We start from the raw sequence: 17,891 nt of genomic DNA, 5'->3' as shown, positions 1-17,891 counted from the left end.
AGCTGGCTGGCAGCGCAGTCAGGTGATCTGCTCACGTGACCGTCCATTGACAGGCGCTGAAGTAGCTGAACTCATCAGGGCGACAAGAGCTAAGATAAGGGAAACAACCTCCCCAAATTATTTGGTTAAACTACACAAAGACATGAGTAAGTCATTTCATTAACAGTATTTGCCTTCTAACTGTGCTGCTAGCGTAATGTTGTCCTTGGTACGGGAGTTTACTTTAACTTTTAACTGGTCGACAACGCTGATGCTTATGCTAAAGCTAACTTGACGTTTGGGCATCAGTCAGGGAACCGCTGTAAAAGCTCAATACATTTGGATTGAACAGTGGATTCAGCGATTAAAGTTGTTTTTGTGGAAATTTTAGCTCCAAATATAGTGTTTATTTGCAAAAAAAAAACATCGTAAGGTACTAACAAACTGAAAGCAGTAGCATGAAGAATGATCAAGCATGCCACTGCAGTCAAATCTTAACTGAACTCCAACTTTATTTATAACGCACTTTTAAACAATCACTGCTGCATATAAAGTTCTGTACATGGAATAGAAATCATTCAAGCAGTAAAGACAAGTGAAACAAAATAAAATAAATATTGTAAGTAGGTAAGTATATGAGTACTAATATTAATACATTAATAACAAGAAGTAGGTGTGAATAAGTAAACAAAATAATTCTTGATATCTAAATATTTAATACACTGCAGTAGCTTTATTTTTGTTCTATTAGAACTGGTCTCTAGTCTGCAGGCTCCCAAGCGTCGTACATGAAAGAATCACTGAATTAAGTGTTCTTAATTTTGGTCATTATATTATTGTTTTTACTAAGTGAGTGTCGTGTTTATTTCAGGTCAAGAAGGTGCCAGTGTCCGACTTGGTCTTCGGCAAAGCTGACCTCTCTTAACCCCTTCCCCGCCTTGCCAATCCAAAATGGAGCCAGCGGCCACACACCCCTTCGGTTGCGAGGCCGAAACCTCACTGCGGGACCTCTTTGATTACTTCAAGCGGTGCCTGAGGCGCGGCGAGTGGGAGGTGGCTAGCGCCTGCGTGCCGCAGCTGGTTACATCCGCAGGGGGCGTCTCTGAAAAAGTGCAGGAGATTATCAAAGCGGCCGTCCGCCATCCTTATCGTTTCAAGTGAGTCAAAGTGGCATGTCGTGTTGATGTTTTCATGCATTCTTTGGGATTCATTGAACGACAAGGCGTGTTTCTAGATGGGAGTCTGTGGGCAGTCCACACAAGCTGGCTTGGTTTTGGCTGCAGGTTTTGGAGCAACGCACTGAAGAGCGGGTAACTAACAGAACGGCTGACATATACACTGAGAGGACTTTTGGAATGTTTTTTGAGTGACCTTTAGTTAATTCGTTTAATGAATTCTTGCCTATTAGTGTGCGTTGTGGACTCAACAATAAGATAATCGATGACTTTTGGGTAGTCATTTAATTTAAACAAGTTTAACTTGTCTGATTGTTGACTGTAAAAAAAAAAGCAGACTTTTTTCAAAGTTTTTATCTGGAGAAAGTACACATTTATCTGTAAATAGTCTCAAATTTGATGTTGAAAACAAGTGACTTTTTTTATCATTTAAAAAAAAAAATTTCTCATTTAAAAAAAGTTGTGTAAATTACTGCTGTTTTTCTTAACCCATAAGAACCCACGGTGACACCAGTGTAGCAAACATTATGATAAATAAATAAAAATATAATATAAAAAAATAAAAATAAATAAAAAAATAAAATAAATAAAAAAATAAAAAAATATGATTTTCTTTCAAATAATGCGACTTTTATCCAAGACTAGTCTGTTGATATATATTTTTTAAACTTTTCTAGAAAAAATGTGACACTTTTTTGAAAAATATAACCTTTCTGAAGAAATCAGACTTTTTTTTGGAAAAAACACCTTTTTTACTAACTCATTCACTGCCATAAATTCATTTAAAAAAGATTATTAAAAATTAAAAAAAATAATAATTGCATGACTTCCCTAATTAAGTCACGATTAATCACAAATTTTGTGTCTGTTCTAAATGTACAATAAAACAAATTCAAGGTTTTCATACTGTTGTTAGCAAAAGTGGAAACAAATGTTGAACTAATAAAAATAGTTAAAATGAATTTTTGACGTTTATAGCCGTCAATGGCAGTGAATGAATAAAAATAAAAAAAAGATTATTAAAAATTTGGGGCGTTAAATTTTTCAATCGTAATTAATCGCATGACTTCGTAACTTTGTCTAGTTAATTCAAGATTAATCACAAATTTTATATCAGTTCTGAATGTACAATTAAAAAAATTAGGTTTTCATACTCTTGTTAGCAAGTGTGGAAAAAAAGTACTAATAGAAATAGTTCAAATGAATTTTTGACGTTTAGAAAATTCCAACCCCCTTATTTTTGAAGAAAAAAAGATTTTGGGATAAGTATTGCCCAAAAAAATTGATGTTCACTGAATTGACGACTATGGTCATGTCACATGATTGTGCATTCTGATTTAATCCTCCATGACAGATCTCTCCCAGTGTCAGAAGCGAGTTAGAGTTCTTGCTGCTGCTGGAACATCTGCGGTCCGAGGGTATCGAGGAGGATCTCCTCCAGGTTACACTCTTACTTTGCCTTACGAAGTTCTTCATATTCTCTTTGGATGTGTTGGTGTGTTCATCTTCTGACTATGTTTCAGCAGCAGGTGCATGAGGCGTTTGCAGGCACTAAACTTTCAACTTCAGCGCATGCCGCCGTGGAGCGTTGTCTGCATATGCTACTGGAGAAGAAAAGGCCTCGACTCGCTCAGACGCTCACGTATTTCTTGCAGGTAACGCAATTTGTGTATAACCAGAAAAAAATCTGAGAATGGATGAATTAGTAAGATAAAACTTTTATCTCGGAAACAGAGGCCTTTATTCATGTATGATTGGGATGATGGTCTGCAGTATAATTTTTCAACACAATAATGGGATTTTTTTTTTTTTAATACTACTTTTTACTAAAATTATACTACTTTTTATCGGAAAAAAATTCTCAAATAAGTAGTTTTTACCCAGAAGAAACAAAATAAGTATCTAAAAGAAGTAAAATAATCTATTAATATATTGACATAAAGTCAGTTAGATGTTTTTTTCCCCCTCAAAATATTAGGGCAGCTTTTTTGTTGAAAAAGTATTATTCTGCACCTAAAAATCATTGCTTTTTATCTTAAAAAACAAATTTTTTTAAAATATTTTTTTCCATTTGTAAAAAAAAAAATCTACACAAAATATTACTAAATTGTTCATGCATGATTATATATTTAATTCATAATATTGAGTAGTCTGTTTCTAGAAAAAAATACATCAAATGTTTTCTCTAAAAAAATATGGCTTTTTTTTCCTAAAAAAATATTTATTTCTTCCAAATAACATTTTTATCTTGTAAATGAGAATTTTTTAAATGTTTATTTTTGGGGTAAAAAATAATAATAATTTGATTTCGCATATGTTTAGGATGAACTGAAATGGTGAAAGTAGTTTAGTGCTTTATGTCTGTTTATGGCCCGTTTTTAGCATTTATCTTCAAACATTGAGAATGTGTTTAGAAACAAATCTGACTTCACTTTGCAGGTTCCTTATCAGAATAAAATGTGACAGTTTAAAAAAAAACATTACTTTTTATCTCGAAAAATAAAATGTTTTATTTTAAAAAAATGCAACTTTCTGTCCTTTTTATAAACAATATATTTAAAAAAAAAAAACTTCAATTTTTGCTTTTTTTGTGTTCGTCTTCTTTCTCTACAGTCAAGCATGGACGACGCATCCCTGCAGCATGTATTCATCCTCCACCTGCTGAGCAAACTGGGGAAGCCTGAGACGAATCCCGAGCGGCGAGACGAGTGGATGGAGGAGATCTACTCCGTGTTGGCTGTGATGCCATGGAGTCCAGATGGAAGTAGCGGCCAGTTGGGGGCGCTGTGCGAGACGCTGTGGGCGTCCAGAGGCGGACCCCTCAAGGAGGAGCGGATCCTGAGCTCGCTGCTTCGGCCGCGGTGCGACACGCTCGTTTCGGCCTATTGCTCGTCCGCGCTGAGGCTGCAGCGGGATCGTCTGCTGCGGAGCGCGCCCGACACGCAAGGTGCTGCCAAACCAACTCATCAATCATATGGCAAGAGTTTTGTAAGCTAACAGCGTTTTCGTTTGTCATCTAAAGCTCACCTGCCCGAATCGGAGAAGCTGGCCCTCAGCTTGTGTTGCCATGACGATCGTCCGTCCGCATGGAAGATGATCTACTTTGAGTGCCTCAGCAGCGGGAAGCACTTCCTGGAGCAGGTCTTGGTAGGTCATCATAGGGCTTGATAGAATAAAAAATGTAAAATAAAAAATCATTTTAAACATATAAAGAATTGACAGAACTTAGAATTTTTTAACCTAATTCTGGTTACTTAATTCTGTCTGTTAGCGAGAGCCACTACATCGTGATAACTTACATTGATGTTTCTGCATTTGGCAATTTCTTATTATATTATATTATTAGTATGGGATTTTTTTTTAATGGGCTTTAGGTGAACTGATGAATACACACACGCACGCACGCACGCACATGCACATGCTCACCCACATACAAAAATATATATATATATATATATATACTGTATATATATGTGTGTATATGTATATATATATATTTAAATTAAATTTTTTTTTTTTTTTTTAATTAATTATTTAAAAAAAAAAAAAAGGAGAACAATGATGACGTCAAATCGAATGAACAATACTGAGCTCTCCTGGAAAAAAATAAAAATAAAATAAAGAATTGACAGCTTTGTTTAAAAATTAGAGCTGTCAAATGATTAACTGTTTTAATCAGATTAATCGCATTTTAGAATTGTGATTAATCATGATTAATCGCTTAATTGAAAAGGCTATTCAGCAAAAAAAAATTGCCCGCCAAATTTGAAGAGCAGCTGTTATGTGTTAACTCTTTTGACATTTAATGTTATGAGGACATCTTCAACATTTTTGGATCCACTGCACACGCTCATCCTTCTCTTTTTCTAATCAGTTAATTACTTGCATAATTGAAAATGGGGGGAAAAATGACCCCGGTAAGTTTGACATGAACAAATATTATGAATGTCATATGAAAAAACTGTCCTGACTTCAACGTAACCAACCGCTGTCAGCTAAAAGATCATCTGCGGACAAAATTAATAGTGTGCTTAATCTGCGTTAATACATGATTAATGCAATATTTTTTTGTTATTAATTTATTAGTTAACGCTTTAACTTTGACAGCACTATTAAAAATTATTACAAAAATTGCAGGGACCTTCCAGGGTCATCAGCATGTGATAAGCTAAATTAAAAAAAACAAGCAAGTAAATGGTTCCCTAAAGTTTTCTACTGTAAACAAGCAAAGTTTTCTAAAATTTCAGCATCATTTCTTAATTTTATTATTATTTTTTATATATATGTATATATATATATATATATATATATATATTTTTTTTTAATTTTACTGCCACCTACTGTAGCGGATGTGCAATTACAAACAGATTCTCCTATCAGAGTAAAACAAAGCGAAATGAAAAGTATTTTGTTCTTTTTTTTTCTTTTGACGTAGGTGACGGCGCTGGACTTGATCAAACACGAGGAGTTTTCTCAGCTGAAAGACATGTTGCAGTCGGAGTTCCAGCCTCTGTGTCGCCTGCTGCTGTTGCTGGGATGGACGCATTGTAGTAGTCTGAGCTCAGCTCACATGCTGCTCGACGTCCTCCATCACCAACAGGTCAGAAGCACATACAGTTTTAGAAACAATTCGCAATTGTGATAAATGCAAACTTCAAGCACGGTAATTAACGTTGTGTAAATTAATGTGTGTGTGTTTTTTTAGAGGTCAGCTAATGACTCAATCCTGCAGGACTTTGCCAATGTTTTGTCCTCCCAGCTTGGAGTGCTGGAATGGTGTAAAAAAAACAACCCGTAAGTAAAAAAAAAAAAAAAAAAGAGAGATAAAAAATAATGTTGTTTTTGTTTGTTTGTCTGCTGCTTTTTAATGTGTTTTTTTAAATGTATTTATTTTATTACTTGTTTAAATACATATATTTCTTGTTTTTCTTTTTTTCTTCAACTTAATAATTTTTTAAAATTTTTTTTCTAAAATAATTTTGTGCAATTAATTTTTAACTTACTGTCACAATATCAATAAAAAAAATACCAATGTGCTTGCTTAAAACGATTTAAAAAAAATCTTTGTTTTCATAGTAATTGGCCAAGTTTGAATCGAGTTAACTGGATTCTTTGTTCGTGAATTTGTTGTGCTTTTACCTGATTTCCGAAAGCCATCAAATGTGACTTGGGCAATTATGCTATTAGGCTAACATTCTATTAAATTGTGTTGACCTCATTGTTGACCTGTGCCTGTGCGCGCTTCTACTCGTGTTGTGTGGGTGAGTGCAGAAGTGTTTTAACGGAGGCGCTGCTGGGCCAGCTGCACGGTCTGGACAATCACTCGGCCCTCTACATTCTGCACTCTTTGACTCCGTTGGCTCACTTTGAAGAGCGCCACATTCTAGATCTGCTCCAGCAAACGCCAAATTCAACAGGAAGTCAGTGCGCAGCTCTTCTTCATCACCCTGTCACCTGCATTTGTCCTTTTTGTTACCGCCTTTTGATTTTTGTCCTGCAGGCGACGCCGAGGCCACCTTGAGTCCTGCGGCGCAGAGAAGCGTCATTCTGTTCCGCGGCTTCTGCGCCATGAAGTACGCCATCTACGCTCTGTGCGTCAACGCACACAAGAGCTCAGGATGCGGCCAGTGTCAAGCCAAGAGGCAAAAAGCGGCTTGGGAGGGGACCGACCCAAGTCTTGCCGCCACTTCATCAGGTTTGGACCATCAATAGTTGAAGGCTTGCTCGCTTGCAGTTGGTTAGCATTTCTTCTATTATTATTAAGTTACTCACATCACATGACTTCAATAGTTAACTCATGCAAATTTGATATCTGTTCTAAATGTACAATTAAGTATTTTTTTCTAGGTTTTCATACTCTTGTTAACATAAAAGTGGAGAAAACTGTTAACTCTTTGACTGCCAAAAACGTTAAATAACGTTTAGTAAAATCCTATGGAGGAGTGCCAAAGACGTTAAAAGACGTTTGTTTCAAAACAGAGGTGAAACTAACCATTTTCTATTGTTGATTACTGAAAAACGGAATAAGGTAGAAACAAACTTTTTCTTTCTGATGAAAGATGAGAGTCCAATCTTTCATTTGGTAGTATGTGTGTTTCCACAGTCCAAACACATAATTTTCTATGGACCTTGAAAGATCAGTCAAAATGCTTAAAATCGGCTGGCACCCACGGCATCCCTTTTCTGAAAACGTCTGGCAGTCAAAGAGTTAAACTAGCAGAAATACGGCTGCATCTTTTACTCAGTCATACAGTAATTTCATAATAATTCATAAAATTTAGTTAAAATGAAAAAGATGTCCTGTACTGTAAAAAATCGAGTGTGGTATTGATTTGTGTTGAGGTCATTCTTCTGCCACTAGATGGCATAATTCCTTTTGTAAGACCTTGGTGACAGCTCAGTGCATTTTTCTTTTCTTAACGCTATTTAATCTTTAACATGAACTTGTGAAATTCTGCACTTTTTTGGAATTGTAAAATACAACATGATCCCAGTCTCCATAAATATATGCATTTTTAGTAAATTTATTACTGCGTGTCTGCTCGTTGCGACTTGAATGCCCCCAGTACAGGCTTTCCAAGTATGGGGCGGTAATTAATCGCGTGTTTAAAAAAATAATTGTGGTGTTAAATGAACTTTAAATTAACTCAAAATTAACGCGCCAATTTTGGTGCCCCTATTAGTAATGAAATAAAATAAAAAAAATAAATAAATAAATGACTAAAAGTGAAAATAAAAACGGATATAAAAAATATAATTTGAAAATTAAATCCCCAAAAATATATATAAATGGAAATAAAAACAACAATAATTTATATATATATATATATAAATACATTTGTATTTAATTTTTGAATTATATTTTTTTTATATCCGTTTTTATTTTCACTTTTAGTCATTTATTTATTTATTTAGTCCTTTTTTTGTGTGTGGCAGTTTTGGTCCATACTGCCAGGTGGCAATGTTATTCAAATGAGAGGGCGGTCCTAAGCGTGTCTTGGGTTGGACTCCACCGTTGCAAACTGCCTTTAGTTGGTCGAGTGAGCAGCTTGCCGAAGAAGGAAGTCTTAGTTTAAATTTTGGCAGTTTTGGTCCTCCATAAATATCGACGTAAACAGCACATTTCCTCTCACTTAGAGGAATAAATGCATGTTAATGGCTTCAATGTTTCCCTTATTCCCCTTTTAGATTGCCAGTCACTGTTCCAGCACTACCTGTCTGAGTGCCAACTGTACTTGGAGGCCATGCCCGCCATGTTCCGCCTGGAGCTGCTAGAGAACATCTTCTCACTGCTCTTCCTCTCCAGCGCCGACTTTTCTGCACAAAGCCCCAAAGATGTGACCACAACAAACCCGGCGTCGTCTTCATCGGAGCTGCTCGAAACTCAAACCGAGGAGGACCGCGCGAGTGTCCCTCTCCCGGACCCGGATCTGGCCCACCTGGTCCGCGGCTGCGAGGGCTTCCTGGCGGACGTGGCGGCCATGGAGGGCTTCCTGAAGCTGCTCAAAGAGGGCTTGGAGGGAATGTGTGTGGTGGGTGAGCAGGAGGGGCAGGAGACGGGGCGAGCAGTGCCCAGGGAGGCGGAGGTGGCGGAGAGCGTGGGCTGTTCTGTGGCGGCTGGGACCTTCGGCGCCCGCCTGCAGAGGTTGTCCAAGCGCACGGCCGAGGCACAGTGGAGGCTGCAGATCATCACTAGCAATCAGGAGGGCAGAAACGGTGAGATGCTAAAATTTTAAGTATTTTCCTAGTCTGCATTACAATGAACAATATCAGCTTTATTATCGATCAATGTTTTTGGTCTTATAGTTTAGGCTTTGTAAACATGGGAACTGCACTTTATAACTAATAAATGAAATATACACACAGACGTACAGTAGTTTGAAACCAAAGTTTTTCCTTGACCTTGTTGCACATTTGTTTTCAGAGGTGAGAGGAGAATATGCGGACACGGCGTCCAGTCCCAGCTGGCTGATCCCCGCCATGTTGTCTCCTCCGGAATCTCTGCTCATGTCCTGCATCCGGCGCGGTAACTTCATGGAGGCCCATCAGGTTACTATGGCAACGAGCACTGTTGAAAACACCCGAATCGATATTTTCTTCAACCATTCAATTAAATGTCCCACAGGTGTCTCTGGTTTTCGACCTGGAGGCGTCGGCCGCCAGTGGCGAGCTGGCCTTCATGGAGCACTACAAGGAAGTTTTGGTGGAGCTGAGCCGAGTGGAGCAGAAGATGGAGAGCCAGTCCATGTCATCGTCCTCTTCGTCTTCTGAGGGCTTGGGCTCCTGGGCGGCCGGGACGGCGCGCAGCCGGCTGGGCAGCAGCGGACGCTTCACCCTCCAAGCCATCGGAAGCGCTGCGGCGGCAGGCGTGGCATTTTACTCCATCGCCGACATAGCCGATCGCCTCCTCAGCAAGCCTTCCCACCCTCTCCCGACGCTGCAGGAGGGCTACTGGACCAGCCGGTGTTCGTCGGAGTCATCCGGGCTGGTGGGCAGGCTACTGGAGGATCTCAGCCCGCCCGCCATGGCCGCCTTTGACCTTGCGTGCTGCCACTGCCAGTTCTGGAAGACGTCTCGGCAGCTCCTGGACACGGCCGAGCGCCGCCTTAGCAGCAGCCTGGAGGCTCGTGGTACGCAAGCCACTACAGTTTGGTAGAGCCCTCTAGAATTAAAAAAATACAAATAAATCAACCTCCAAAGCCTGTTTCACTTCGCAACAACCGCACTTAAAAATGTGAGATCAGGTTGTCTCGTTTATCATGAATATATCCACCAAAAAGTCTTCAAAACCCACGGCCCGTACCGTATTTTAGAGTCTTTTAGGGTGATGCCAAATGTCCAGATAATTCTTTTTTTGTCACCGTGTGTGGGTGAAACATGATCATGATCAACATCTGCTTTCCCCAGGCGTGCGAACGGACCCCAGAGATCCTCGTACCGAGAACATCAGTGGATTTCCTCAGATTTTACAGGAGATCAGCAAGATTCTGAACCATCCCGCAACTAGTAAGAGCTCGGTCAAGATGTCGGGTGAGTCGACAGTGCCGTAAGGCTACTTTCTGCCAAAATTTGCTGTTGATAGTGACCGTGTTTTTTAGAGGGTGCTGCGGGGGAGGAGCAGGTGCTGGCCAGCCCGTTTGGCTGCTGCATCCAGGAAGTACTGCTGTGCTGCCACCCAACACTGAGTGAAGAGTGCATCTCTTCCCGACTTGCTCTGATGCAATGTTTAGAGAGCACCCTGCATGTCCTCAGCTCTGCCACCAATGTAGCGGGTCAGTATGGTAATGATACTTATGAAAATGGGCTTGAAAAGCGCTATACAAAATACATGTATTATCTTTATTATTATTATGAACTCATTTGCTCCCAAAAACGTATGAATACGTTTTATTTAAAATATTGTCAGTGTCCCAAAAACGTATTTACAGTATACGTTTTTTTTTATGCTAGAGCATACAGAAGACTTTGATGCAGCCTCTGATCTGAAGAGAACGGTTGAAGCAATGGTAGTCATTACAAAAAACGGCCATCAGATGGCAGCAGAGTTTGAGATCAACCAGGGCCATGTTTGCAAAAAGCTGTTTTTCTCACAGTTTTGTGAATAATGAAGAAACCTAGCTATATTCTAATGCTAATTGCTGCAAAACGGAAACAGATAGAAATATCCTTTTTTTTTTCTGATGAAAGAAGAGACTGATCTTTCTTTTGGTAGATTCCATGTTTTTATAGCAGGAGAACACAATATCCTGTGGGCCTTGCAAAATCAGTCAAAAGCCAGTAAACCTGTCGGGAGCGAAGGGGGGTTACTTCAGTGAAAATGGCTGGAAGTGAATGAGTTAAATAATTGAGGCCTGTCTAGAAGGGGTTTGTAATGATGAAAAGATGGCAGCAAAGCACTTAAAACAGAATGATATTTCGTTTTGATTTTTAAGATGTTTTCCAAATTTTAAGAGCAATACTAAAGCTCTAAAGCAGAGTTTGATTTATTCACTTTAGTGAGTTCCTGGTCAAAAGTCACAAAGGGTACAGCTAGATTTGTCTACAACCAAACAGCACAATTTAATTCAACGTGATGCCAGCTTGAGCTTGATATCCTGCAGCTCCTTCACTGATGGACACCGAATAGAAAAATAATTGTCTTTTTTTTTTCTTTTTTTTTTTTGTAGAGGGCATCGCAGCATCATCAAGCTCCCTCGTTGCGTTGCTGACGGAGCAGGCCAGCCTGAAGGCACCCGAGCTGGACTCTCACCGGGCACGCTCCGGCATGAAGCAGCTGCTCCGCTCCCTGGACCAATTGTGCCCCTTCGAGCCCAACGGAGACCTGGCCAGGCCCGACTTTGTGCGCACGTTCCTGCACTACGTGGACACGCTGGCGGCCGTGCTGGTGCGCAGCCTCGGATCAGAAGGTTTGCGGCTGAACGAAGGTGATCCAAGAAGAAGCAATATTTTTTTTTCTTACTCCTTGTTTCTTTCAGACCAGACAAGTGAGGTGAAGCTGGGGAATCCGTTGCTGGTGTTGCTTCAAGCTCCATCGCAGCTTCTCTCTTATCTGTTGTTTGAGCGACAGGTGTCTCCTGACAGGTATTCTTGCTCTCAGCAAGCTTGTTAAATTACTTACATTTATATCTATGAACTTGTTTGTACTTTTTTGTTTTTTTCTTTATTTAACTCATTCAAACCCAAAAACTTATAAATACGTTTTTTACGAGTACGCCTTATGTTTTGTTATGCTAGAGCATACAGAAGGCTTTGCTACGGCTTCTAACATGAAAAGGTCACTTAAAGCCATGGTAGTTATTACAACAACAAAAAGCGGCCAGCAGGTGGCAGCAAGAGTATAAGATATCAGCCAGGGCCATGTTGCAACAAGCTTTTTTTCCCCACTGTTTTCAACAGATTTGTGAATAATGATGATACTTAGCTATATTCTAATGCTAATTGCTGCAAACCGTGAAAATGGCTGGGAGTTAATGAGTTAATATAATTTTTTTATATTTATGTGATACAGTTTTAATTATATATGAAATATATATGTATATTTAAATTATATATACAAGTCTTGGCATAAACCATATATAAGCATGCTGACAAAAAAGTCATTTTTTTCTCAGTCATTTGCAGTTATTCAAAAAAAAAAATAGAATGTATTTATTCAATTATTTCCGATATAAGTGTATATATTTCCCAATTATTTCTTAGTTTTTAACATTTATTTTCATTTTTAAAAATATGTATTTTATCTATTCTATTTCTTTGTAAGAATTTATTTTGTGGTTATGATGTAATTTTATTTTAAAAAAATCACATTTATTTATTTATTTTCCCTATTTCAAATTATTTTTGCATATTTACAATACGTAACGTATTATTTTAATACTAACTTGCAAAGCATTGAACTATTATCAACTTAATTTGTCATTATTATAAAGCAACACAAATATGTTGTAAAAAAAAAAGCTGCTATCTGTCTAGGCTGCTCTCGTTGCTGCGGGAGGCGGGGCTTGGCCTCAGCGTCCAGCAGGTGATCATCCAGCGATGCTGCAAGGTCCTGCAAGTGGGGACAACATTCCCAGACCAGGATCAGGACCAGGATTCCATTCATGCTAAGAAAGACGACCCTGTTTTCAGTGTGTCCGCTTTGACTTCGTTGCTCCAACGCCACGCCGGTGAGCACGCATCCACGCTCGGCATGGCCGAACTTCCATCTGACGCCAGCTCCGAGTCCATCTCTTCGGAGGACGCCTCCACCACCAGCTCCACCTCCTCCGCCAACCTCTCTGCCTCGCCAGCCACCTTCCCCCTATCGTTTTTGCTCACACCATCGGCCCTGACGTTCCTCAAGTCTCGCTCAGCCTTGACGGCGACTCTGGTGTGTCTGAGTGCGTCCAAAGGCGAGGGTACTCGCTCTCAGCCCACAGGCTGGTCGGGATACTTCCGCAGTGGCCGTAAGGAGGCTCTCCTAGATGGAGAGCAGATTTCCCGTGAGGCCGACATGCTTCTCCAGGCCTTCCCCGTGCTCCGGGCGTACCTGGGCATCATGGCGGAACCCGTACTGGGCCCCTCCTTTTCTGACGACGAGGGTCTCGGCGCATGGGTGTGCGGAAAGCCCCTGGCTGGGCTCCTGCTCGCCGGGCCTCGGGAGGAAGCCGCCCGCGGGGTCGCCGCCGACGCCTTCCAGCAGGCTCTGGCTTCCAAGGATGTGGACCGAGCTCTTCGGCTGCTGGAGCTGTACGGGCCTGACTGCGGCCAGCAGGGGGAGCTGAGGGACCGCCTGCTTGCCTGGGCAGCCTTAGAGGGTGAGTTACAGTATTAACTAGAAAAATTCCCGCGGAAATTTTGAATGGGACTGCTGACTCTTGTAAATGAGCTGAACAGTTTAAAATTCAAACCACTGGAATGGCTCAAGAAATGTGGAAGTTAACCATAATCAACATCAACTAAAAATATCTCACTGTCCCTTTAAGAAAAATGCACTTTCATGCACACACATTTGACTTTGTAGATGAGCTGAACAGTTTAAAATTCAAACGACTGGAATCGCTCAAGAAATGTGGAAGTTAACCATAATCAACATCAACTAAAAGTATCTCACTGTCCCTGAAAATGTATTTAAAAAAATGTAAATGAGCTGAAGAGTTTTTAAAATTTAAACGACAAAAATCGGTCAAGAAATGTGGAAGTTAACCATAATCAACAGAAACTAAAAATATCTCACTGTCCCTTTAAGAGCGCACACCCATTTTTGACTTGGAGCCGCCACGCGCCCCACATTCCATTGAGATTGTATGAGAGACGCACCCCTTGAACAAAAGCCTCTCACGACTTAACGGTTCAAGATACAGATTCAAGAAATGGCTCTTTAGAACGGCAAGGGTTTGGGGAACACGTGCATGTTCTCATTTTTTTAATCGGATGAAAAATGACCAAATGAGAGCAGGTTCAAAACTTATGATTGATCAGAAATGAAGAGGAGAAAGGCGCCGAAATTAACATTGAAAAGATAGGCGAGAGAGTCCGCATTCTCCTCGCTTAAGGTGAAAATAAAGGTACTAAATGACATCTTAGCCAAATAAAAGTTAGTTTGTCTGAAAGAAGACACTTGTGACTACAAAATGTGAAAATTTGATGTCTAGTGAGCAAAGATTGTGGCCATGGTGACGACTTGAAGTGAAACTTTTGACTTTTGGCAAGACATTTGTTGGTTCCCGGCACTCTAGCTAATTGCTAAACAGAATGTGTTAAAATGCTATATCACTCACTGTCTTTGAACCCGCACAGAGGGGAGAGCTTTCATTCCTTAAAAAAGATTTCGACACTGAGCTAAAGATGGGAAAAATTCCTACCAAATGAGTTAAAATTCGTATCGGTCGGATAACGTATGCGTGCGCAGCGTGTCTTGGAAAAAGGTGCTTGATGTGTGATTTTGTCTTTCCATTTCCCATTCATTCCTATGGCACTTTTTGGGGTACTTTTTGGGGTATTGCGTCGCCATGGTAAGTGGGAATTCCTAGAAAAGTAATGCCGCACCGAGTCAGATCGAGCCGCATCGTTTGATACCTCATTCGTGCCGGTGCGATCTACGGTACGGGCCGCATTCTTGCGGAAAAATCGGTGGAAGATTAAAAAATAAAAAGAATATACCCCTTTTTCTAGGATAGTAATATGTGCTGCTTGCTACGCTCAGCAGTCCCATAATTATATTATGTAAGAAATTGTTGTGCAACTGAAAGACTATAGATTTTACCACTTAAGTCAAAAGTTGTTCTTACTTTTTTTTTTCCTGGTGAAAATGGATGTTCGGTGGCATGTAACTGTGTATCCCTTGAAGGCAACGAGGAAGGCGTCGGCCACCTGTTCCGGGTGCAGGATGCCAACCTGCGTGCCCGCGTGGCCTTGCGGGCCATGGAACGCTGGCCTCTTTCGGCCTGCACGGAGTTTCTGGACTTCTGCCTGGACAATGGCGATGACATGGAGGCCTCACTCAGAACCGACTTACTGAGGAAAAAGAAAGAACTGGACATCTACAGACGGGTAATGCAAAATGGCATCCGGGTCAAAAATGGAGCTCATCAACATCTTCTTTCTGTGATGACAGATGTTAGTCTTACAGCCGCCGTTGCCGTGGGGTACCTGGCAGGAACTGAGGGATGAATCAAAGGCTAGCTCTGAGTCCATACTGGCCTTGATGCTGGAAGCCAAGGTGTGTGCCATTCACCTTTGATGAACACATAATGAAAGACATCAAGAAAAAACTCATTTTGCTCAAGAAGTATGTTTTCTGTAGGAGTTTTCACTGTGTGCCCACTGGGCTGAGCTTTACCCCGTGAGTGAGCAGTCGAGACTGCAGCTGCAGACGGAGCATCTGCTGTATCTGCTGGACAAGGAACAGACAGATGAAGCCTTCCAGGTACTGACTTGGTGGTTGGCTAGGACAGACAGAGCGAAAAGAAAGGCAAAGAGAAGCGAAAAGAGCAATTGAAAAAGACAATATCTGACGTTGATTTGAGAGGGTGCAGACCAAGGTTATTTTAGTTCACTAAAAATAACAAAACTAAACTCAAATTTAAAAAACATTTTTGTTAACGAAAAAAAAAATGCTTTAAAAAAAAAAAAAAACTAAGTGAAACTACATTTTACATTTACAAAACTAACTTGTAATTATAGTGAAGATGTCTTTGGTAATTAATTTCACACATTAGCCTTTAGGGTTGATTTTAAATAGGATTTAAGTATACTTATTTCGGTATTAAACGGAATAAGGGCGTTCAGATGACATTGTTCCTAGGTGACAATTTTGCGTTTTTGACTTTTGGCTCGCCTTACCTGCTTTTTTATTTAATTAAGCCAGAACGCAACGCTAGGTAAGTACATTGCTTATTTATTTATTTTTTACCATGGTATTTATTAAATATTGCACACGAGTAATACACAACATTTTTTAAAAACTAAAAGTAATACTAAAACAAACTCAAACTAAACAGTTTAGAAATAACTAAATCTAATAAAAAATTAACAGAGCTGTCCTAAAAACTAATTACAACTAACTACATTAAAAAAAAACTCAAAACGAAATCAAAACTAACTATAATGAAAATTTCAAAACTATAATAAACTGGTGCAGACATAAAGAGAAAATCAACGACAATAGTGAAGGAGATTACAAAATTTTATTTTATTGATATAACTTGCTTTTCACGAATTAGGAAGAAAATACACGTGAGTTTTGTCATATTGCTTATCTGTATGTTTTTACAAGTGTTGTGTGAACATTTGTTATTTGACGAGAAATCCCTCCCATGCTAATTTATGCTAGCTAATCAATAAGGTTCTCCATTGAGTGCTAACCTTAAGCTGGCGACATTTCTAAAACAAAATATTTCACTCTTACAGTAGTAACACCTTCAGCATTTTCCTGTACTTCGTTAAAGGACAGACAGAAAAGACAACAATAGCATTAACGACCATCCGTGTAAAAAAAAAAAAAAAAAAGTCCTGATGATGTTCCGTTGTATCCTGATTAGCTTCTTGAAGGACTTTCGTGCGGCCTGGATGTGTGCGAGCGTGCCCTGGACCGCCGCCCCGGCTTGGCCGCCTGCCACTTCTTGGCCGACTACGTGACGCTGCACTTCCAGAGGCAGGTGTCGCCGGCGCGCAGATGCCACATCCACACCCTCAATTTGGGCTCCAAGGTGTTGTTGGCTCTGCCGCCGGCCGCCCGCCAGGACTACTTCCCCCTGTTGTCGGAGCCCCTGCTCATGCTGGAGCAGATGCTCATGAACCTGAAGGTAGACTGGGCTGACGCTACGGTACGCACCTTGAGGAACCTGCTTCCTGGCCAGGAAGCGGGCTTCGGGCCGGATGCCGTCGACAAGCTTCTGGCGGAGTACGCCCGCAAAGCCTTGGACTTCACATGCGCGCCTCGAGAGAGGTCAAGATCCGGTCAGTGGTCTCCCTCTAGAAACCCATGTCCAAATATAAAATTCACCCCTTAAAGCCAGTTTTATGACAATTTCTTGTTTTTCCAGACTCTGTCATCAGCCTGCAGGACGCCCTAATGCAGTGTCCCGCTCAGGAGAGCAGCACCTTATCGTCCAATCGTCTCGATTCGTCAACGCCGTCCTCTACGAGTAAGTCTGCGCTTTTGACGTTGATTTTGTGACACACTCCCTGACTGGCCTAACAATGGATTGGCTGGCGTCTCCCCGAAAGGCAGCACGCCCACGCACACCTCCTCGACGAACAGCGGCGACAGAGGCTCAGCGGGCAGGAAGAGGTCGTCACCCGCCAAATTCCAGCCGCCGGAACAGCCCCCGGACCGGAAGGACTGGGTGCCCGACACCAAGCAGCACGTGTGCATGGTATGCCGGCGCGAGAGGTTTACCATGGTGAGTGGGAAGGCTAAACGATCTTGAAATATAATGTAATTGTGATTTTTTTTTTTCAATGTTGATATTGCCGATTATTTTTCTGTATTTTGACTGATTTGGCAAGGCCCACAGAATATTGTGTTCTATTGTTATAAAAACATGGAACCTACCAAAAGAAAGATTAGAGTCTCTTCTTTGATCGGGAAAAAAATAAGTATATTTCTATCTGTTTCCGTTTTGCAGCAATTAGCATTAGAATACAGCTAAGTTTCATCATTATTCACAAATCTGTTTAAAACTGTGGGGTAAAGAGCCTTTTGCAACATGGCCCTGGTTGATCTCTTATACTCTGCTGCCACCTGCTGGCCGT

The 17,891-nt window shown here is 40.6% G+C and overlaps 1 protein-coding gene across 1 annotated transcript in view; it reads left to right on the top strand.

The window, feature by feature from the left end:
- Positions 1 to 4: 4 nt before the first annotated feature.
- Positions 5 to 17,891, top strand: part of zfyve26 (zinc finger, FYVE domain containing 26) — a 30,003-nt gene continuing 12,116 nt past the window's right edge. The window contains exons 1-25 of the mRNA XM_077560081.1: positions 5 to 146; positions 851 to 1,136; positions 1,214 to 1,289; positions 2,509 to 2,595; positions 2,678 to 2,809; positions 3,768 to 4,101; positions 4,177 to 4,301; positions 5,590 to 5,754; positions 5,860 to 5,948; positions 6,426 to 6,574; positions 6,655 to 6,849; positions 8,343 to 8,870; positions 9,079 to 9,203; positions 9,280 to 9,784; positions 10,062 to 10,184; positions 10,253 to 10,426; positions 11,321 to 11,560; positions 11,630 to 11,735; positions 12,627 to 13,450; positions 14,983 to 15,185; positions 15,250 to 15,354; positions 15,439 to 15,561; positions 16,676 to 17,093; positions 17,180 to 17,281; positions 17,364 to 17,539. Of these exons, the coding sequence (XP_077416207.1) occupies positions 931 to 1,136; positions 1,214 to 1,289; positions 2,509 to 2,595; positions 2,678 to 2,809; positions 3,768 to 4,101; positions 4,177 to 4,301; positions 5,590 to 5,754; positions 5,860 to 5,948; positions 6,426 to 6,574; positions 6,655 to 6,849; positions 8,343 to 8,870; positions 9,079 to 9,203; positions 9,280 to 9,784; positions 10,062 to 10,184; positions 10,253 to 10,426; positions 11,321 to 11,560; positions 11,630 to 11,735; positions 12,627 to 13,450; positions 14,983 to 15,185; positions 15,250 to 15,354; positions 15,439 to 15,561; positions 16,676 to 17,093; positions 17,180 to 17,281; positions 17,364 to 17,539 (5,310 nt within the window). The 5' untranslated portion in view covers positions 5 to 146; positions 851 to 930. The remainder of the gene's footprint in view (positions 147 to 850; positions 1,137 to 1,213; positions 1,290 to 2,508; positions 2,596 to 2,677; positions 2,810 to 3,767; positions 4,102 to 4,176; positions 4,302 to 5,589; positions 5,755 to 5,859; positions 5,949 to 6,425; positions 6,575 to 6,654; positions 6,850 to 8,342; positions 8,871 to 9,078; positions 9,204 to 9,279; positions 9,785 to 10,061; positions 10,185 to 10,252; positions 10,427 to 11,320; positions 11,561 to 11,629; positions 11,736 to 12,626; positions 13,451 to 14,982; positions 15,186 to 15,249; positions 15,355 to 15,438; positions 15,562 to 16,675; positions 17,094 to 17,179; positions 17,282 to 17,363; positions 17,540 to 17,891) is intronic.

The sequence above is a fragment of the Vanacampus margaritifer genome, chromosome 1 (assembly GCF_051991255.1).
Source record: "Vanacampus margaritifer isolate UIUO_Vmar chromosome 1, RoL_Vmar_1.0, whole genome shotgun sequence".
Lineage (NCBI taxonomy): Eukaryota > Metazoa > Chordata > Actinopteri > Syngnathiformes > Syngnathidae > Vanacampus > Vanacampus margaritifer.
Note: the sequence above shows the minus strand (reverse complement) of the source record. Positions and strands in the feature narration are given on the sequence as shown.